The 16,177-nt window shown below is 49.1% G+C and overlaps 1 protein-coding gene across 1 annotated transcript in view; it reads right to left on the reverse strand.

Moving 5' to 3' along the window:
- Positions 1-474: 474 nt before the first annotated feature.
- Positions 475-16,177, reverse strand: part of gga3b (golgi associated, gamma adaptin ear containing, ARF binding protein 3b) — a 32,663-nt gene continuing 16,960 nt past the window's right edge. Inside the window, exons 6-17 of the mRNA XM_052033281.1 lie at positions 15,609-15,712; positions 14,608-14,688; positions 13,541-13,678; positions 11,266-11,347; positions 10,082-10,198; positions 9,269-9,496; positions 8,201-8,271; positions 7,673-8,013; positions 6,957-7,141; positions 6,178-6,347; positions 5,814-5,924; positions 475-2,462 (exon numbers count right to left, since the gene is read on the reverse strand). Of these exons, the coding sequence (XP_051889241.1) occupies positions 2,352-2,462; positions 5,814-5,924; positions 6,178-6,347; positions 6,957-7,141; positions 7,673-8,013; positions 8,201-8,271; positions 9,269-9,496; positions 10,082-10,198; positions 11,266-11,347; positions 13,541-13,678; positions 14,608-14,688; positions 15,609-15,712 (1,739 nt within the window). The 3' untranslated portion in view covers positions 475-2,351. The remainder of the gene's footprint in view (positions 2,463-5,813; positions 5,925-6,177; positions 6,348-6,956; positions 7,142-7,672; positions 8,014-8,200; positions 8,272-9,268; positions 9,497-10,081; positions 10,199-11,265; positions 11,348-13,540; positions 13,679-14,607; positions 14,689-15,608; positions 15,713-16,177) is intronic.

Here is a 16,177-nt window from a genome sequence, read left to right on the forward strand (position 1 = left end):
CTCCGAGAACTGACTGCACTGGTGACCTCTCTCCTTGCACCCCCCCCCCCCCCCCCCCCCCACACACACACACACCCAGCATCATCTCATACTGCTGCCCCAGTCACATCTGCTTATTGCAGTGCTCTGGTTGAGCAGCACTAATCCCCAAGGCAAACCAGTAACCACAGCCTGCCCTGATATTGACCCCTTTATTTCCACTGCTTGTCTGTTAACTAAACTGGAGCAGCTTGAGGAAACCCATGCAGTCACAGGGAAAACATGCAAACTCCACACACACATCTCGGGTCAGGATTGAACTGGATAACGGGCTGTGGGGCAGTGGCTTTACCAGCTGCTGCACCACCTCATGCTTTGTTGTTAAATTCCTTCCTGGCCCCTCCTCTCCCCGTCGCTAATCTCCAGTTCCACGTGTTCAGAACCCTATCAGAAGTCCGTATAAATATCCACAGACCGGGAGAAAATTTCCAAAAATCAGGAAGATATAAAGATAAATTTATCATGCAAATGACAACAGCTTAGAATTTAAAAATAACACTTTAAATTTGAGTTAAACACAAACTGCACTGGATGCAGAAGGACATTTTCAAGAATGAAATCTTGAACAATAAATACATTATACAGAGCAGCAACAACGTGACAGCACTGGGAGGGGTGAGTGCCTGTACCTCCAAGCACCATGACACGTCACACATCGTCAAAGCATTTAGGGGAAGAGATGCTTGGGGATGAGGAAGACTTGAACCAGTTCGCAATAGAACAAAATATTCCAGCTTAATTTAAATAGATGGAACTTTAGCATAAATGCTTTGTGCAATCTAAGAGCTGAGCAGTGCAATGGTCCAGGGGAAGAGATCCATCCTGTGGGTTCAGTGGTTTTACAGTGTCCTGTCTGCAGGGGTTGGAGCCTGGCTGGTGGACCTTGGGCATCTTGGAAAAAACATGTAAGCAGCACGCCCCCTTGTATCCAACCCTCACAATGCAGCAAGGGCAGAATTAAATAAAAGCTTCCCTTATTGATGCTCATTTTAAAGTGGCTCATAGTTTTAGAATCAGCACGAAAAGAAAACCAAGACAATTCATCAATACTTGGGTGAAGCTACTGAGTCACCAGGAAGAAAGAGTTCAAGAGGGATGTTTCTAATCTTGGACTGAAGAGGGACAGTCTCAGTCTGAGGGATCTGAACAGGAGGTGCAGGTTTAAGGTCTCCTGCCCTGATCCCTGGCAACCCCAGCCCTTGGGTGACTGACAACATATCCCCAAGCCCAGAGCCACAGGGCAGGTGACAGCAGAGCTGCTGTTTCTGCTTTCCTTGCACTGCCGATGTTAGTTCTCCTTTTCAGTCTCACTAACTCCTCTCCCTCTGAGCTTGTTCAAAATGTGGAGGCAACGTAACTTTAAGGAATGACAGCTCATCTTTTGATGAGATGTTTAAGAGACTCAACTCTATATGCAAAATAGTACCATTTTATGGACAGCACCACTTGGTAGTGATTCACCAGAATCATCTGTTGTCTCTCATTGTCCCACCACTATCTCTTTGGTCATTTAATCTTCTCACCCTATCACAGACCTACTCCTGTCCTTTCCTCCTGACCTCTACGCTTGCTTATACCTGTAACGTTAAACTTCCCAGTTCTGATGAATAGTTATCAGTCTGAAAGTTCATAAAAACAAAATGCTCAAAATACTCAGCAGGTTGAACAGTCTCTGGAGAAAGAACCTTTCGCTAGGTTTTTATTTCAGTGCCTGCAGTATTTTGCTTTTTACTGTTTCACCCTCCACAGAGGCTACCTGACCTGGTGAGTATGTCGAACACGTTACAGACCTGTGGTGCTGGTCATTTTCCTGGACCTTGCCCACGGCAATGATAAAGTGTTTAAATGCGGGGGCACTACAGCCTGATCTTCAGGATCTTGGAATTGCCAGAGTAATGGATGGCCTCCACGAGCAGGGATCTCGGTCATTCAGAGAATTCAGGCCAGCGACCCAGTTGTGTTCAGTGAACTCAGCCACACCCAGGAATCAAATGTGGTGTGGAGTGTAGCAGATCAATAAGTGGATGATGGGTCAGCGTGCTTTTGCCATTTGTGCCGGGAGTATTCGGAGGATGGAATGAAGTCAAATAGCTTTGGACATGGACACAGTGTAGCCTCCAGTACGTGACAGAATAACAAAGGCAGCGACAAGACTCAAGTCCTGTGGAAGACATCAACCTGTTTCCACACCTTGAAATGTGTTCCTCCTTCACTTCCCGAAACTTCAAACAAAACAGATGACACAGTGCTTCAGTGACGACCATGTATTCAAATTCACTGTCGCTGGGAACAAAGGCAGAGAGCTGTGGAGATCAGAGGCTTCCCCACTTCTCAGCTGGGGGAAACTGGTCCACTTCAGCAAGCTCCGAGCAGATCTGCCGTCCCATTGCAAAAGTCAGCTTGTACCTCAGCCGCACCTTCTCCTACAGACACAAATACACAAGAGGAGGCATAGAGAAGTCCAGCCTGACAATACCTGAATTCACTTTAAAAAGGACCTGAAAGGCAGACATCTCCGGATTAATCCTGGTGCTGCAAGCCAGTGAGAGCAGGAACGGGGGGGGAAGGAGGATCAATGTGTGGCTTCAGATTCTGGGGACACTGACTGTTCTGGAGCAGGAGGTGCCTCATCAAAAGGGGCTGATTGTATCTCCAGGGAACGTGCCTGTGGGGGATTCACTAGTGTGGTTAGGGAGGGGTTCAGGTGAATTGGCAGGGAGTGGGGACATAGACACAAACAGGAGTGAGGTGTTGGATAGCACCAGACAGAAAACTCATGTCAGATTAAATGGGAGAGATGAGGGAGAGTTTGAGGAACAGAAAGGTGGTGGGTTGAGGTTGCAGGTATCCAAGTACACGGTGTGTTGAATACAGTTGGTCAGCTAGAAGCACAGATGGTTACAGGAAACATCACGTCGTGGCAATAACAGAAATGGCCTAAAAATGGCGAGTTACATGCTCGGGAAAGGAGGGAGGTAGGGTGACAGTACTGAGCAAGGAAGGAGAGGGGGCAGGCACAGAATCCACTTGGTCAGAGGTAGGAAACAAAAAGGGTCTGATCACACAGTCGGCACGTAGCGAGAGTGAACAGAGCAAAGAATCGGCAGGGAAATTACAAAGTGCTGTATTTAGAGAGGCTACAACCCAGTTGATATTGTTAGAATAAGGGGAAGGAGGGAGAGGGATTTCAGAAACAGTGTGTCCTTGGCCCAGTGGGGACGGAACAGTTGCTGGATCAAGTGCCTGGGAATGAGGTGTGTGATACTGGACCAAGCGTCCCTGGGAGCACACTGGTAAGGTTTAGATTAGCTGCTGAAGAACAGGGAACGATCTAAAGTAGACCTTCCCTACTCCAATGTGATGAACAAAGATCTAATCAATGGAAAACAGAATCAAAAATTGACAGGAGAACTTGACTGAACAGTCACTGAAGGAGAGGTTTCACTGGCAGGCGAGGTGCATTCCCACAAGATGGAAATGGAGGGCAGCCAATGCTGGGGTAAGGGAGGCAGACAACGTAGGAAACAAATAGGGTGTTGTGAGCATGGCAAGAGAATCTCGGTGGGAGAACAGGTTCAGTACAGTGAGCTGAGAGGGGAATTAGGCTGGCAGAGAGCACGTGAGAAGAGAATGGCAGTTCACATTAAAATGTTCCACTGGCATGTAAACGGTAAGCAGTTGGTAAGGGATGGGACCGATCAGGGACAAAAACTGAGTGCTTAAAAGTACAAAGCATGGTTGGAATGAGTACTTTATGTCCGTGTTTACTAAGAAAGAGGGCACTTACAAAAAAAGTGAGGGTAGAGAACACAGACCAGACGAGAACTGATAGGGAGGACGTACTGGAAAGCTTAGCCATGCTTAGAGGGGATAAGTCACCTGGCTCAGACGGCTTCCATTTTCACTCGTTCAGGGAAGGTCTTCCAATCTTCCCTCAAATACTCAAGGAGGAGTGCAAGGACATCACTGGTAACTACAGGTTGGCCAGCTTAGCATTGATGGTAGGTTTCGGAATCAATAATCAGGGGAAAGTGTTAACAGACATCTGAGAGATGTGAGCCGGCACATATTTGTAAAAGGCAGTTTATGTTTGACTGAGTTGAATTGTTTGATGAAGGAAGTCAGTAGATGTTACATCTGTGTATTTTAAGAATCTGTTGGATGAAGTATCACATCAAAGGCTGGGTACCAATACTGAGGCTGATGGAGGAGGGTCAGCATCACCATGGACAGAAGAAAGAACTGGCTGAAGGACAGAAAGCAGCAAGTTGTTCTTCAGAAAGAGAGGTGATAGACAATTTGTTCCCAACGCTCAGGGCCAGAACCACTGCATTTTATTTAGCGATACAAGGTTAATGGCAGGACTCTTAGCAGTGTGGAGGAACAGAGGGATCTTTGGCTCCACGTCCATAGATCCCTCAAGGTTGCCGCACAGGTCGATAGGGTTGTTAAGGAGGCGTATGGTGTGTTGCCGTTCGTTAGTCGGGGTATTGAGTTCAAGACCTGCCAGGTAACGTTGCAGTTCCACAAAACTCTGGTTAGACCACACTTGGAGTATTGTGTTCGGTTCTGGTCACCTCATTATAGGAAGGATGTGGAAGCTTTAGAGAGGGTGCAGAGGAGATTTACCAGGGTGTTGCCTGGATTGGAGAGCATAGTTTATGAGCATAGGTTGAGCGAGCTGGGGCTTTTCTCTTTGGAGAGAGGGAGGATGAGAGGTGACTTGATAGAGGTGTACAAGATGATAAGAGGCATAGATCAAGTGGGCAGAGACTTCTTCCCAGGGTGAAAATGGCTAACACGAGGGGGCATAATTTTAAAGTGATTGGAGGAAGGTTTCGGTAGGACGTCAGAGGTAAGTTTTTTTTACACAGAGAGTGGTGGGTGCGTGGAACGCACTGCCGGCAGAGGTTGTGGGGGCAGATACATTAGAGACATTTAAGAGTCTCTTAGATAGCCACACGAATGATAGAGAAATGGAGGGCTATGTGGGTGGGAAGGGTTAGATAGATCTCAGAGCAGGATAAAATGTCGGCATAACATTGTGGGCTGAAGGGCCTGTACTGTGCTGTAATGTTCTATGTTCTAATGCATAAATGGCTCAACATTGGTACATGACCTTCATGTGACAATATAAACCACTTTACCTATTTAATTTACCAGAGTGCAAAAGCAGCAAATTCAGTAAAGCTGTGCTTTGGCCACAACTAGAGCACAGCATCCAGACCCAGTTACTACACTTCAGGAAGGATGTGAAGGTCCATTACCAGGGAGGAGGGATTTCAGCTGCAAGGTTAGGTTGGAGATACTGGGGTTGTTCTCCTTGAACTGTAGGTTGAAGGGAGGTTTGACAGAGGTGTACAGACCTGGTGCGGGTGTGGAAAGGTGGACAGAAAAGCTGATGTTAGAAGGAGTTGGAGGAGGAAGTGGGTGGCTGGGGTATAGATGGCAAGTTTTGGACCAGACACACAGAGAATGAGTGATACTGCTCAGGGTCTCACTGGGAGATTGTAGGCGATCAACAGTTAAAATCAAAATTGGATCCACAACTGAGGGAAGTAAACCTGAGGGAAGCGGGGCTGTGGGGATAGAGTGGGGGAATGGGATGGATCACATTGCTCTAGAGAGATAGCATGCATTTAATGGGCTGAATAGCCTCCTGGGGTGTAATAACCATGACATTTATACAAAGATGTACACACACACACACAGAGCCCACTGTTCACAATAACAATGGCACACAGCACACACACGGAGCAGAGGCCAGGCCGTACCTTCAGTGGGTTTGCCAGTAACATGACTTGGGTGATGGCAGCCGGAGCCAGGATGGGATTGAACGGAGCCAGTTCGGTCCCAGACGGAGGCTGTAACTTCACTTTCATTGTCTGAGGATAAGCACACGGTTAGTCTGCACACTGTCCTCCATTAACAGGAGGGGCTGCTGGTGAACGTGGGCCCCATGGGGAGCTGGAGGGGGCGGAGACGTGTTGTAGGGGAGAGGGGCGGGGGAGGGGGCGGGGATGTGCGGTGGGAGGCAGGGACGTGCGGGGGGGGGGGGGGGGGGGGAGAGAGGGGTCGGAGGGTACTATACCCTGGGGTTCTGTCAGCGCTGGCGAGGGGGAGAGCCGAGGCTCCTACCTTGGGAACAGCGGCCTGCAGTACGATGCTGGTGATGGGCAGGGGCGAGGTGTTGATCATGGAAATGACGACGACCAGCACGTCGGGCCTGGCGGGGGGGCAGTCCTTCGCAAAGTGCAGCAGGATCCTGAAGCCATTCTTGTCGTACGCAGTCAACGGGAGAACACTACCTGCGGTGATGGAACATTCAGCAGTCGTTGGATGACCCAGCACAGAAGGAGGCCACACAGCCCACTCCCATGAGACCCACCCAGTTTGCATTTCCCCTCAGCTCTGCGGGGAGAGGTGTTACTGATCCTGCATCACCACCTGCTCAGAGAGTGGGTCCCAAGCACTGCATACACTCAGTACACAGAGTCCCGTTCTGGGTGCTCCCACCAATTATAAACGCATCTACCCATCACTGACCCTCCCGCTGTTCACCAACTTCTCCCTCTCAGTAAAATGAAATGACCCACTGCTGTCTCTCAGCTTCACGGGAGCCCCCCCACACTCCTGCACCCTGGCACATGTGAAATGCAAGCAGTGGATGTAACATCCTTGAACAATCAATTCCCCGTCTCGACAAGTTCCAGTTCCCCGAACAGTTCTGCTCTTTACCAGCACCTGTAGAGACAACCTGGGTCACAGGCTCGTGACCATGAGCAGCCCTTTCACTGGGGCAATGAGACGTCTCTTCCTGCTGCACAGACAGTGAGGACTAGACTGGACCCACTAGCTCCAGGTATCACCGCGCCCTGCTACATGTGGCTCTGGAAGCAGAGGTCAGAGATACTCACTCGGTTTAATGGTCTCCAGAGGAACTAACACGTTGGCAAGTGACACTTCTGACGGTCCAGTTCGGAGAGGACTGAGCGGCTGAGGGGAGAGCGAGCGGAACAGGGGGCTGCCTGGTGCTGCCGAGGGCGTGCACTGACCACTGCCCCCCACTGTCCCAGACACCACGCCCATCACACGGGAGGCACTAGGGTCAAGAGGAACAGACTGGTTTCCTTTATGAAAATAGCTTCTCCCATGTCTCCGCTCCTTGCCTGGGTCATTCTCCCAAACAATAACCCCTCTCCACACAGGACTGTGGACAGTGGGGAGGGGTATCTCTCAGCCCTCCCTTCTACACTCCTTCCCTCTCCCCTCCACTGCCTCCCTCCCTCCCTATCCCCCTCCACCATCCTTCCCTCTCCCTCCTCCCCTCCTCCACATCCCTTCCTGCCTCTCCCCTCCACCACCTCCCTCCCTCTCCCCTCCAATGCCTCCCTCCCTCTCCCCTCCTCCCTCCCTGCCTCTTCACCGCCTACCTGCCTCCCCCTCCCCCATCCCCGACTCCCTCCACCCACCACCGCCTCCCTCCCTCCCTCTCCCCTCCTCCCTCCCTGCCTCTTCACCGCCTCCCTCCTCCTCCCGCCCCCCCTCCCTCCCACACCTTCCCCTCCGCAGACAAACACGAGACAACGGTCGGTGATAAAACACACTGAGCACGGCCCCTGAGCTGACTCACCCCCTGAGCTCCTCCCACTGCTTCTGGTCCAGTGCGTTCAGGTTGAAGAGGCCGCTGCCGAACGTCGCTGGGACGGAGGACCCCGAGTCTCCCGGAAACATGGGGAGCGAGTGAGGTGCAGGCAGCACAGTGGCGGGACCGGCTCGAGGGGCACATGGAGCAGCGGCAGCTTTCACTGAGAGAGGCGCGGCTGGGGTGTGGGGGAGCTGGGAAGCCGGGAATGAGGGAGGAGGGGGCTGCTCAAAGATGTGGGGTTCCGGCTGCACGGCGGGAGTTGTGGAGGAGCCGGTCCGAACCGGAGCCAGGGGCACGCTGAAGGGGTTGAGGGCAGTGTTGTCAATCTGCAACAGAAAAGTGTGTTAGAGAAAGCAGAAAGAGCCAGGATTACATCGGCACACAAGGCAGGAGCCAGGCTCCAGGCTCCAACAGCCAGTGAGGGGGCGGTGGGTGGGGAGGGGGAGGGAAGCAACATGAGTGATGGAAGGAGCAGGCTGAGACTGTACAACGAGTCGGAGAAAATGGCTCTACCGGAAAACTTGTCAGCGGAGGTTCACCAGGCTCCTTGTCCACACCATTAGACGAAGGAAGATCATTCAGTCCTGAACAGAAACAAGATTAATAACAGACTGAATGGTTCTGTACCAAACCCCGGGGCACCCTATCCCACTGCCTCCCGGAACAGTGCTCAGTACCTGCAGTGTTTGTGCGGGTTGAAGCCAGCCAGCACCCACACTGAGCTACATAGACAGCCTGGGTCACAGGCTTGGAACCATGAGCAGCCCCTGTGCTGGGTGAATGGGACGTCTCCTGCTGCACAAACACCAGCGACGAGATGGTCTCAGTCCATCCACAATCCATCACAACCCAGCAAGGAATCACCAAAGTAAGAGGCACCGGTGCCGTGCAGTCAGCAGGCCACAGGCCTCAGTGTGGGAGACACATTACGTGCAGTTCAGGCTGACCAGGACAGTAGCATGCTAGCTAAGTTACTGGACTGGTAACCAGATTCCCAGACTATCAATGTAGAGACACAAGATCACACCCTACCCACAGCTACGGAATTTAAATCCAACCGATTAAATACATCGGGAATGAGAAGCTGGAGTCAGGAACACTAACCATGAAATGGACTGAGGACCATCAGCAGTGGAGGGTGAATGATTATGTGCCGATGACACCCACATCTGTGAGCAATTAATAATCGAAACAACAAAAAGATACCTTTACCCCAAGCCCCAGAACGATTGCCAGATCGATGCTGCTCAGTGAATGGGACACTCACAGTACAGGACAGGGACAGGAGTTCGAAGCCAGGATGCAGTATTGTCCCAGGACCCAGGCTTAGAATCGAGACCTGCCAAAGAAATTGCTGCATTCCCCACCAACAAGAAAGTGTCATGCTGCTGGCGGGGGCTCTTCGTGAATCCCTGACACGACTCCTAACATTTCAATTCAAATATCCTGACTCAGCACCAACATCAAAAAACCCTTGCGCCATATTTAGCCAACCCTAGCCTGGTTACCCGGATTTAACAACACTGTCCTGCACGGTGCAGGGTTGACTTGTACTGACACCCGTGGAGACAGCACACTTACCCAGTGAGAGCAGCTCCACATCCAGCAGTCCGACGGCACCAGTTGTACTGGGAGGTTGCTTGTTCACGTTTAACAGGCTGATCAGTTGGGACCCAGAATCAGCCGAGACATTTGGTGGAGGAGGAATGATGGGGAATATCGGGGCTGGAGTGGGATCGGCCTTTGCAGAGGGCACGTCTAACCCAGCCAAGTCGATCAGTGTCCCTGTATCACTGGTTCCACCACTGACTGCAAGAGACACGGCGAGCGCATGTAAAACAGGGCATCATCCCCACAGCCTGCTTCAACCTGCTCGCTGCATCAATTTTTAAATGTTTGTTTAAAAGCCAACTCACTAATTCCTCTTCCTTCCCCTTTCCTCAGCCCATAGGGATATGTAGAGGAGAGGGACAAACCCTAAACCAAAATCTGCTTCCCCACTGACCAGGATAGCCCAGATAACCCAGGTGACCCAGGGTATGACCAACCCACCAGAGCACCACAGTCCCTGCAGCAGGACTGGAATCCTCTGACCTTGAGGCAGGAATGTCACCCACGGGGACTTGAACAGCAAAAGCATGTTGCTCAGAATGTGGCTTAATGATAGGACATAGTGTAACAAAACGTCGTTCTCTCTACTCGTTCCCTACATAAGAGCTGGTTTAAGATTAATTAGACCCATAAGCCTGGAAACTAATGATAAAGGTACTTTACATTCACATGAAGTTTACACCCTCCCTCTGAAAATGACAGGTGTGCCAGGAGCTGGGTGAGGGAGCAGGGGGTACTGAGAATTCCCAAGTTCCGGTGAACATTGAGTATTAAACAAATTACCCGATGGCTTTGGAGGCTCAGGCAAACTGAGCTCCCCATTTACGGCCTGTCCTTGAACGATCTTCTTGTAGGAGTTTATGGTACGTGAAAGGTCATCACTCGCTTGTAAAATTTCACCTGAAGTAAAATGTCAAAAATTGTTAGAAGTCTACAGGCCCAATTAGTCCAATTAGTCTTTGAAAAACATTTCCTGGAAGGACTGGCTACTGCTGGTTCATCTCCTTCTGATAAGCAAAACTAAAGAGTCTTCATCAGATGGATGTAATGTGGTTTTAATGTAAAAAAGGGATCATTACAATACCTTTCTCTTTGTAACACATCAGTGCATATGCTTTAAAACAATTAAAACTAATTCTTTTTCTCCCCCAAAACCATTTTATAGAAAATTGGTCGAAAGATCCCAAAATGACACCAGAAATAAACTAAAATCTCATTTGGTCATAGCAAAGGGCTGAAGCCGGCCAGTAAATGAAGATAAAGGAATCTTTTGAGTGTTGGCTCTTCATCAGCAACTGGTCCTTTCTTTATCAGGTTCAGATGAACACTCTCACCACATTTATTACTGATCTGGTATGATACTGTGCACTGGGAAAAGGTATTTGGTCCACCCATTTCTCCCACCCCCAACATAACCTGATGGTGTTGCTACCACCTCCGCGTGTACATGAAGGACAATCAAGGTGCACAGTGAGTACGACACCAAAGAGATCCTGACGACTTGGGGAGTAGTCGGTATGTAATTGGGCCAGAGCGTTGTGGGTTTCATCCTGTGTTATTTGACTGCAATCAAAGCCTTGATGCAAGTTCCACAACTTGATATTCCTAGTTATGTTTTCATGAGCACGTGTTGTGGTTGGGGGGGGGGGGGGACGGTGTGAGTTACTAGTTCCTATTTGTCGCACCTCAGTGAAAACAGTTACTTGTGCAACCTTCATACGGTCATAAAACTGGGCTCAGTGAAATCCCCTCCATGGTCTAAAAGCCTGACGCTGCTTACCAAGCTGGTGCCAGCTGCAGGGCGTGCACGTGGATGAGGGACCAGAGAACACCACGCGGATGGTTCTCCAGTAAGGGTGCACACCTTCAGCAGCGGAGGGGAGGAAATGAGTGGGTATGAGATGGCCACCGTGGCTGTCCCCATCTACCAACCCCGCATAGGCAAAGCCAGAAGCTTCCCGACGTACCTAAGCTGTTGTCATTGTCCTCTGTCTCGCTTGCAATTTTGAACAACGCCCGCCTCATTTTCTCACATTGGTCGTATAACTCCTGTAAAGCAGCAGAGCTCGAGTTACTTGGCTGCACAGTCTAAGCTCAGCCTCGTTACCAAATCCTTCTGCGTCACAGCATTTATTAGAGCATTGCCTTCAAAGTTGAACTGTGTTCCAAGTCACTTTTCAGTCAAAAGTGAGCAAAGAAATAAGGAGGGGGAGCCAAGACCTTTAGTTGTAGGGGTGGTCTGAATACGAGCCATTAAGCCATAAAGGGACACACAGAGGTTTAGAGAACCATTTCCAGAATAAGTCCTGGTTGGTGAGGCACAGTCCCTAATTGCAGGGCACAATGAGAACAAAATCGCAGGGAGCTTCGAGGACTGGAGGAGGTTATGGGCATGGAAAGCTCATGAATAAACCACCTTCAGGATACTCTTCAGGAATATTTTCAGATAAAATTTGACATCCATCTACACAATGATGCATTACGGCAAATAGCTAAAGAATTGGAATTGGAAGCTCTTGGATGGCTAGTCTCTGAACAGCTGACAGCCTCATAGTGGTCAGAGAGAGGGGTGGCCTTGGTGGCTGGTGAATGGAGCTTGTGGTGGGGGAAATTTCTGCTCATCCAAGAGTGGACAAGGGGACAGAGGCAGTGGAGGGGTCAGGAAGAGCTGGTGTCATCAGTGGACATGTCGAGTCTGACCGGACATATTTATGTGATGTCACAGAGGGGCAACGTATAGAAGAGGAACGGAGGTCCAAGGATTATTCTTTGGGAAATCCAAAGGCAACTACACTAGAGACCAAAACTAGGGGGCAGAGGTTTAGGGTGAGAGGGGAAAGATTTAAAAGGGACCTGAGGGGCAACTTTTGTTTTTACACAGAAGATGGTGAGTGTAATGAACGAGCTGCCAGAGGAAGTGGGTGAGGCGGGTACAACAGTATCATTTAAAAAGCACTTGGATAGGTACATGGAGGGGCGGGGCTTGGAGGGATATGGGCCGAATGCAGGAAATTGTACTAGCTGGGTGGGCACCGTGGTCGGCATGGGCTGGTTGGGCCGAAGGGCCTGGGTCCGTGCTGTATTACTCTATGACTCTAACTATGTGACGACAAGGGAAATCCCTCAATGAGATGTTCGAAGCAGGCTTGGCTTTTATTTCTCTTATAGCCAGGAGGGCCGTGTTACTTAAATGGAAGGAAGTTACTCCCCCCACTCATGTTCAATGGTTACGGGATGTTATGTCACACCTGAATCTCGAGAAGATCCGTTGCTCAATTCTTGAACCTAACTTAGACTTTCAAACCCTGTGGGGACCTTTTTTGAATTATTTTCAAAACCTTTGACTTGGTGACTAAAGTACAGATATTGGCATGGTTTTTCCTTGTCTTTTTTTTAAGCCAAACAGCTCTGGTTTTTGGTAGTGGGCAGAGATTTTTTTTAATAATAAAATTATTCCAATTTTTTCTTCATTAACTATCACGTGACTATTAATTTAGAGTATTGTGATCTCAAGTATGATTTAACACAATGTATTCAGTAGTATTTTTACTCTCTTTTTGATGCATGTACTCTGTATTTTGTTTTTGTGGAATTAATAGAAATATTGTAAAAAGAAAGAAAAGGGTTTGGGCTGATTGCACCTTCAGAAAGATTTGACCAGGTAGAGTAGTGGGAGAGAGGCAAACAGCAGAGATCGTTGAATGGATGGTCTTAGTGACTTGTGAGACATGAGTGCGAAGGCAAGAGAAGGATTTTGAGAAAATGACTGTAGCAAAGGCAAGTCAGTGGTTACCCTCTGCATTCAGGGGTGACCCAGGGGCAAAGAGCAGTCATCTTGCCTTCTAACACTTGATATGGATCAGGTGATAACTGACAGAGCCACTGAAGGCCTCGCTCCTCGGATTTGAGGAGTGGAGGTGAGGGCCGCTCCTAGTTGTGCAAGGTGTGGGAGTGTGGGGCTCAGCAGACTGGAGAGGACATACACTGCTGACATAAAAGATACCTGCAGGTTCACAACTGTAAAAACACCGTGACATATTGAGGGGGTAGTGAGAAATAATCTGGGTTCCCATTTAGTCCTGAGAAAGGAAGCTGTCCAGATCCAAGATGGCAAAGCAACAGGCAACTGAGCTACAGTGAACCAGTGCGGATGGGTGAATCGGTGTGTGGATGAGTGGGTGCTGGTCCGGAAGGGTCTGACTGGGCGAGCAATAACCAGGTGTGGAGGGGAGTTAGGATTACCATCATCAGCTCCTTGTCCCCTTCCGTCGAGTCATCCTTGTTGTAATGGGCCAACATCTCATTCAAAAGACGCACGTTATTGTTCACCTCCTCCAGAGTGTTCAAGCGTTTTGTTATTTTCTGCATTCGGGCTTCATCCTGTGAAAGGTGCAGAATTTGGGACATGATCCCTCTCTCTCTGTCACAGTGCCCGTCGCTGTGTACAGCACACACACCCACCATTACCAGCAGCAGTTACCCTTTAGCGTATATATAATAAAGTTTTATGTTCATTAGCTGAGAGTAAGAGGACATTGAAAGATAAAACTCAGACAGGACTCAAGAGGCTGAGTCTAGGACCTGGGGTCACAGTCTCAGGGTCCAGGGAAAGACATTTCAGACTAAGGTGAGTGGAAATGTCCTCACTCAGAGGGTGGTGGACCTGTGGAATTCTCTCCCACAGAAACTAATGCAGGGCAAAATGCTGAATGTGTTTAAGAATGAGTTAGGTACATTTCTAGACATAAAAGGCATCACCATCTATAGGGAGAGAGGAGAATACAGGATCAACCACAATCACATTAAATGGTAGAGCAGGCTTGAAGGGCTGAATGGCTTGCTCTTACTTTTCTACTTGTAGTTCTAATCAAACACCATGGATACAGTTGGACTCTGATGATCCACAGACCTGGACACTGATTCAGAGACATTGGTTTGAGTAACCCTGTACGAGACCGCAGAACCACAGACACAGCTGATTCTTAACAGACTCCTCAGTTCAAAGGCAATAAGTAAGCAGTGGATGACAAATGCTGGTCTCGCTGACGATGTCCGCACCCTGTGAATGGATAGATAAAACTCCCCGGGTAAGATCCAACTAAATGCTCCCCAAAGATAGAGCGGGGGAGACGCAGATCTAGCCATCTTCTCGGGTCCTCATCCAATCAGTTCCTTGGCTCAGCCTCAGCCTTCTCAGCCCAGCTCCTGTTGGAAACAGAACTACTTCTCTGTCCGTCCTACCAGCTTCAGTCTCCTTCCCAAGCGTTAGATCCCATCCTTCATATTACATCCAGCTACCTCCTCCTTACCTCCTTCACCATGTTCTTTATCAGTTTATTGGCCTCTTGTAGGTCCTCGGGTTTTCTGCTCTTCAGTAGCCTGGCTAACAGCTGAAAAACAGCAATAGGTTGGAAAGTTCCTTGTGAATTACATGACTGCCTGATGTGTACTGGAAAGATCTGCAACCAAACCTCATCAGGGTCCTACTTTCACCTCTCCCCACACTTGCATTATAACAGAGGAGCTTACAACATGGACCATACTCCTGGGCCACTGGTCCAGCACCCCTAGCCCCCGCCTGGGCCACTGATTCCACCCCCACCCAGCCTGGGACACCAGTCCCCTCCTCTGTCTGGGCTGCTGGTCCCCCTCTTCAGCCTGGGCAGGACTTGCAGATTTGGTATTGGTTTATTATTGTCACTTGTACCGAGGTACAGTGAAAAACTTGTCTTACAAACTGATCGTACAGGTCAATTCATTACACAGTGCAGTTACATTGAGTTAGTACAGAGTGCAATTGAGGTAGTACAGGTAAGAACAATAACAGTACAAAGTGTCACAGCTACAGAGAAAGTGCAGTGCAATAAGGTGCAAGGTCACAACAAGGTAGATCGTGAGGTCATAGTCCATCTCAAAGTAAGGACACTTTCTTCTTTCTGATACATTCCAGTGATGGAGTCATAGTCAGAGAATGAAGACAGGCCCTTCAGCCCAACTAGTCTGTACTGACCATCAAGCACCCATTTCTACTAAAATGGATTAGTGTGAGATTATTCTCCCCACATTCTCATCAAATCCCACCACATTCTACCCCTCCCCTGCAGTAGAGGCAATTTACAGCGGCCAATTAACCTTCCAACCCACACGTCATTGGGATGTGGGGGAAACCCGAGCAACTGGGGGAAACCCACAAGGTGACTGGGAGAACGTGCAGAATCCATACGGACAGCAGCTGAGGTCAGGATTGAACCCAGGCCACTACAGCTGTGAGATGATTTGGAAGGTAGTCTGTAGAGGGTCTGTTACGTACCTTAGACTTTTCATTGTCTTCAAACACCGTGTTTTTGGGACGAGTTGTGGGTGAAGGAATCAGCGTTTTATCAATGGGGATCTGAGGATCATGTTGCAAAATACCTGCAAGAGAAGTATTCAGTATTTGACTGTACAAAACTATTTCATCAAACTCGTTAAGAGTTGAAGCACAACATCACAGATGAGCAATATGGACAGCACACAGCATTAAAAGTGGCCTAGTTAGCCAACACCAGTCCTTGTGGAGGGGACTTACTTGGCCTTTTGGCTCAAGTCCACCCAAAACACACATCCCTCTTTACAGATGCACTGTTAGTGGGCCTGACACAGACAATGGTTAGTTGAGGCAGATTATGACGGACCCATGACTGGCCTTCAGGACCCTGAGGTAGTGAGGATAAACTGGTAAATTGGTTTAATTTTGTCATGTGTACCGAAGTTCAGTGAAAAACTTTGTTTTGCATGCCATCCATACTGATCATTTCATCACAGTGCATTGAGGGAAAACAATAACAGAGTGCAGAATAAAGTGTTACAGTTACAGAGAAAGTGCAGTGCAGGCAGACA

This window comes from Pristis pectinata, chromosome 18 (assembly GCF_009764475.1).
Source record: "Pristis pectinata isolate sPriPec2 chromosome 18, sPriPec2.1.pri, whole genome shotgun sequence".
NCBI lineage: Eukaryota > Metazoa > Chordata > Chondrichthyes > Rhinopristiformes > Pristidae > Pristis > Pristis pectinata.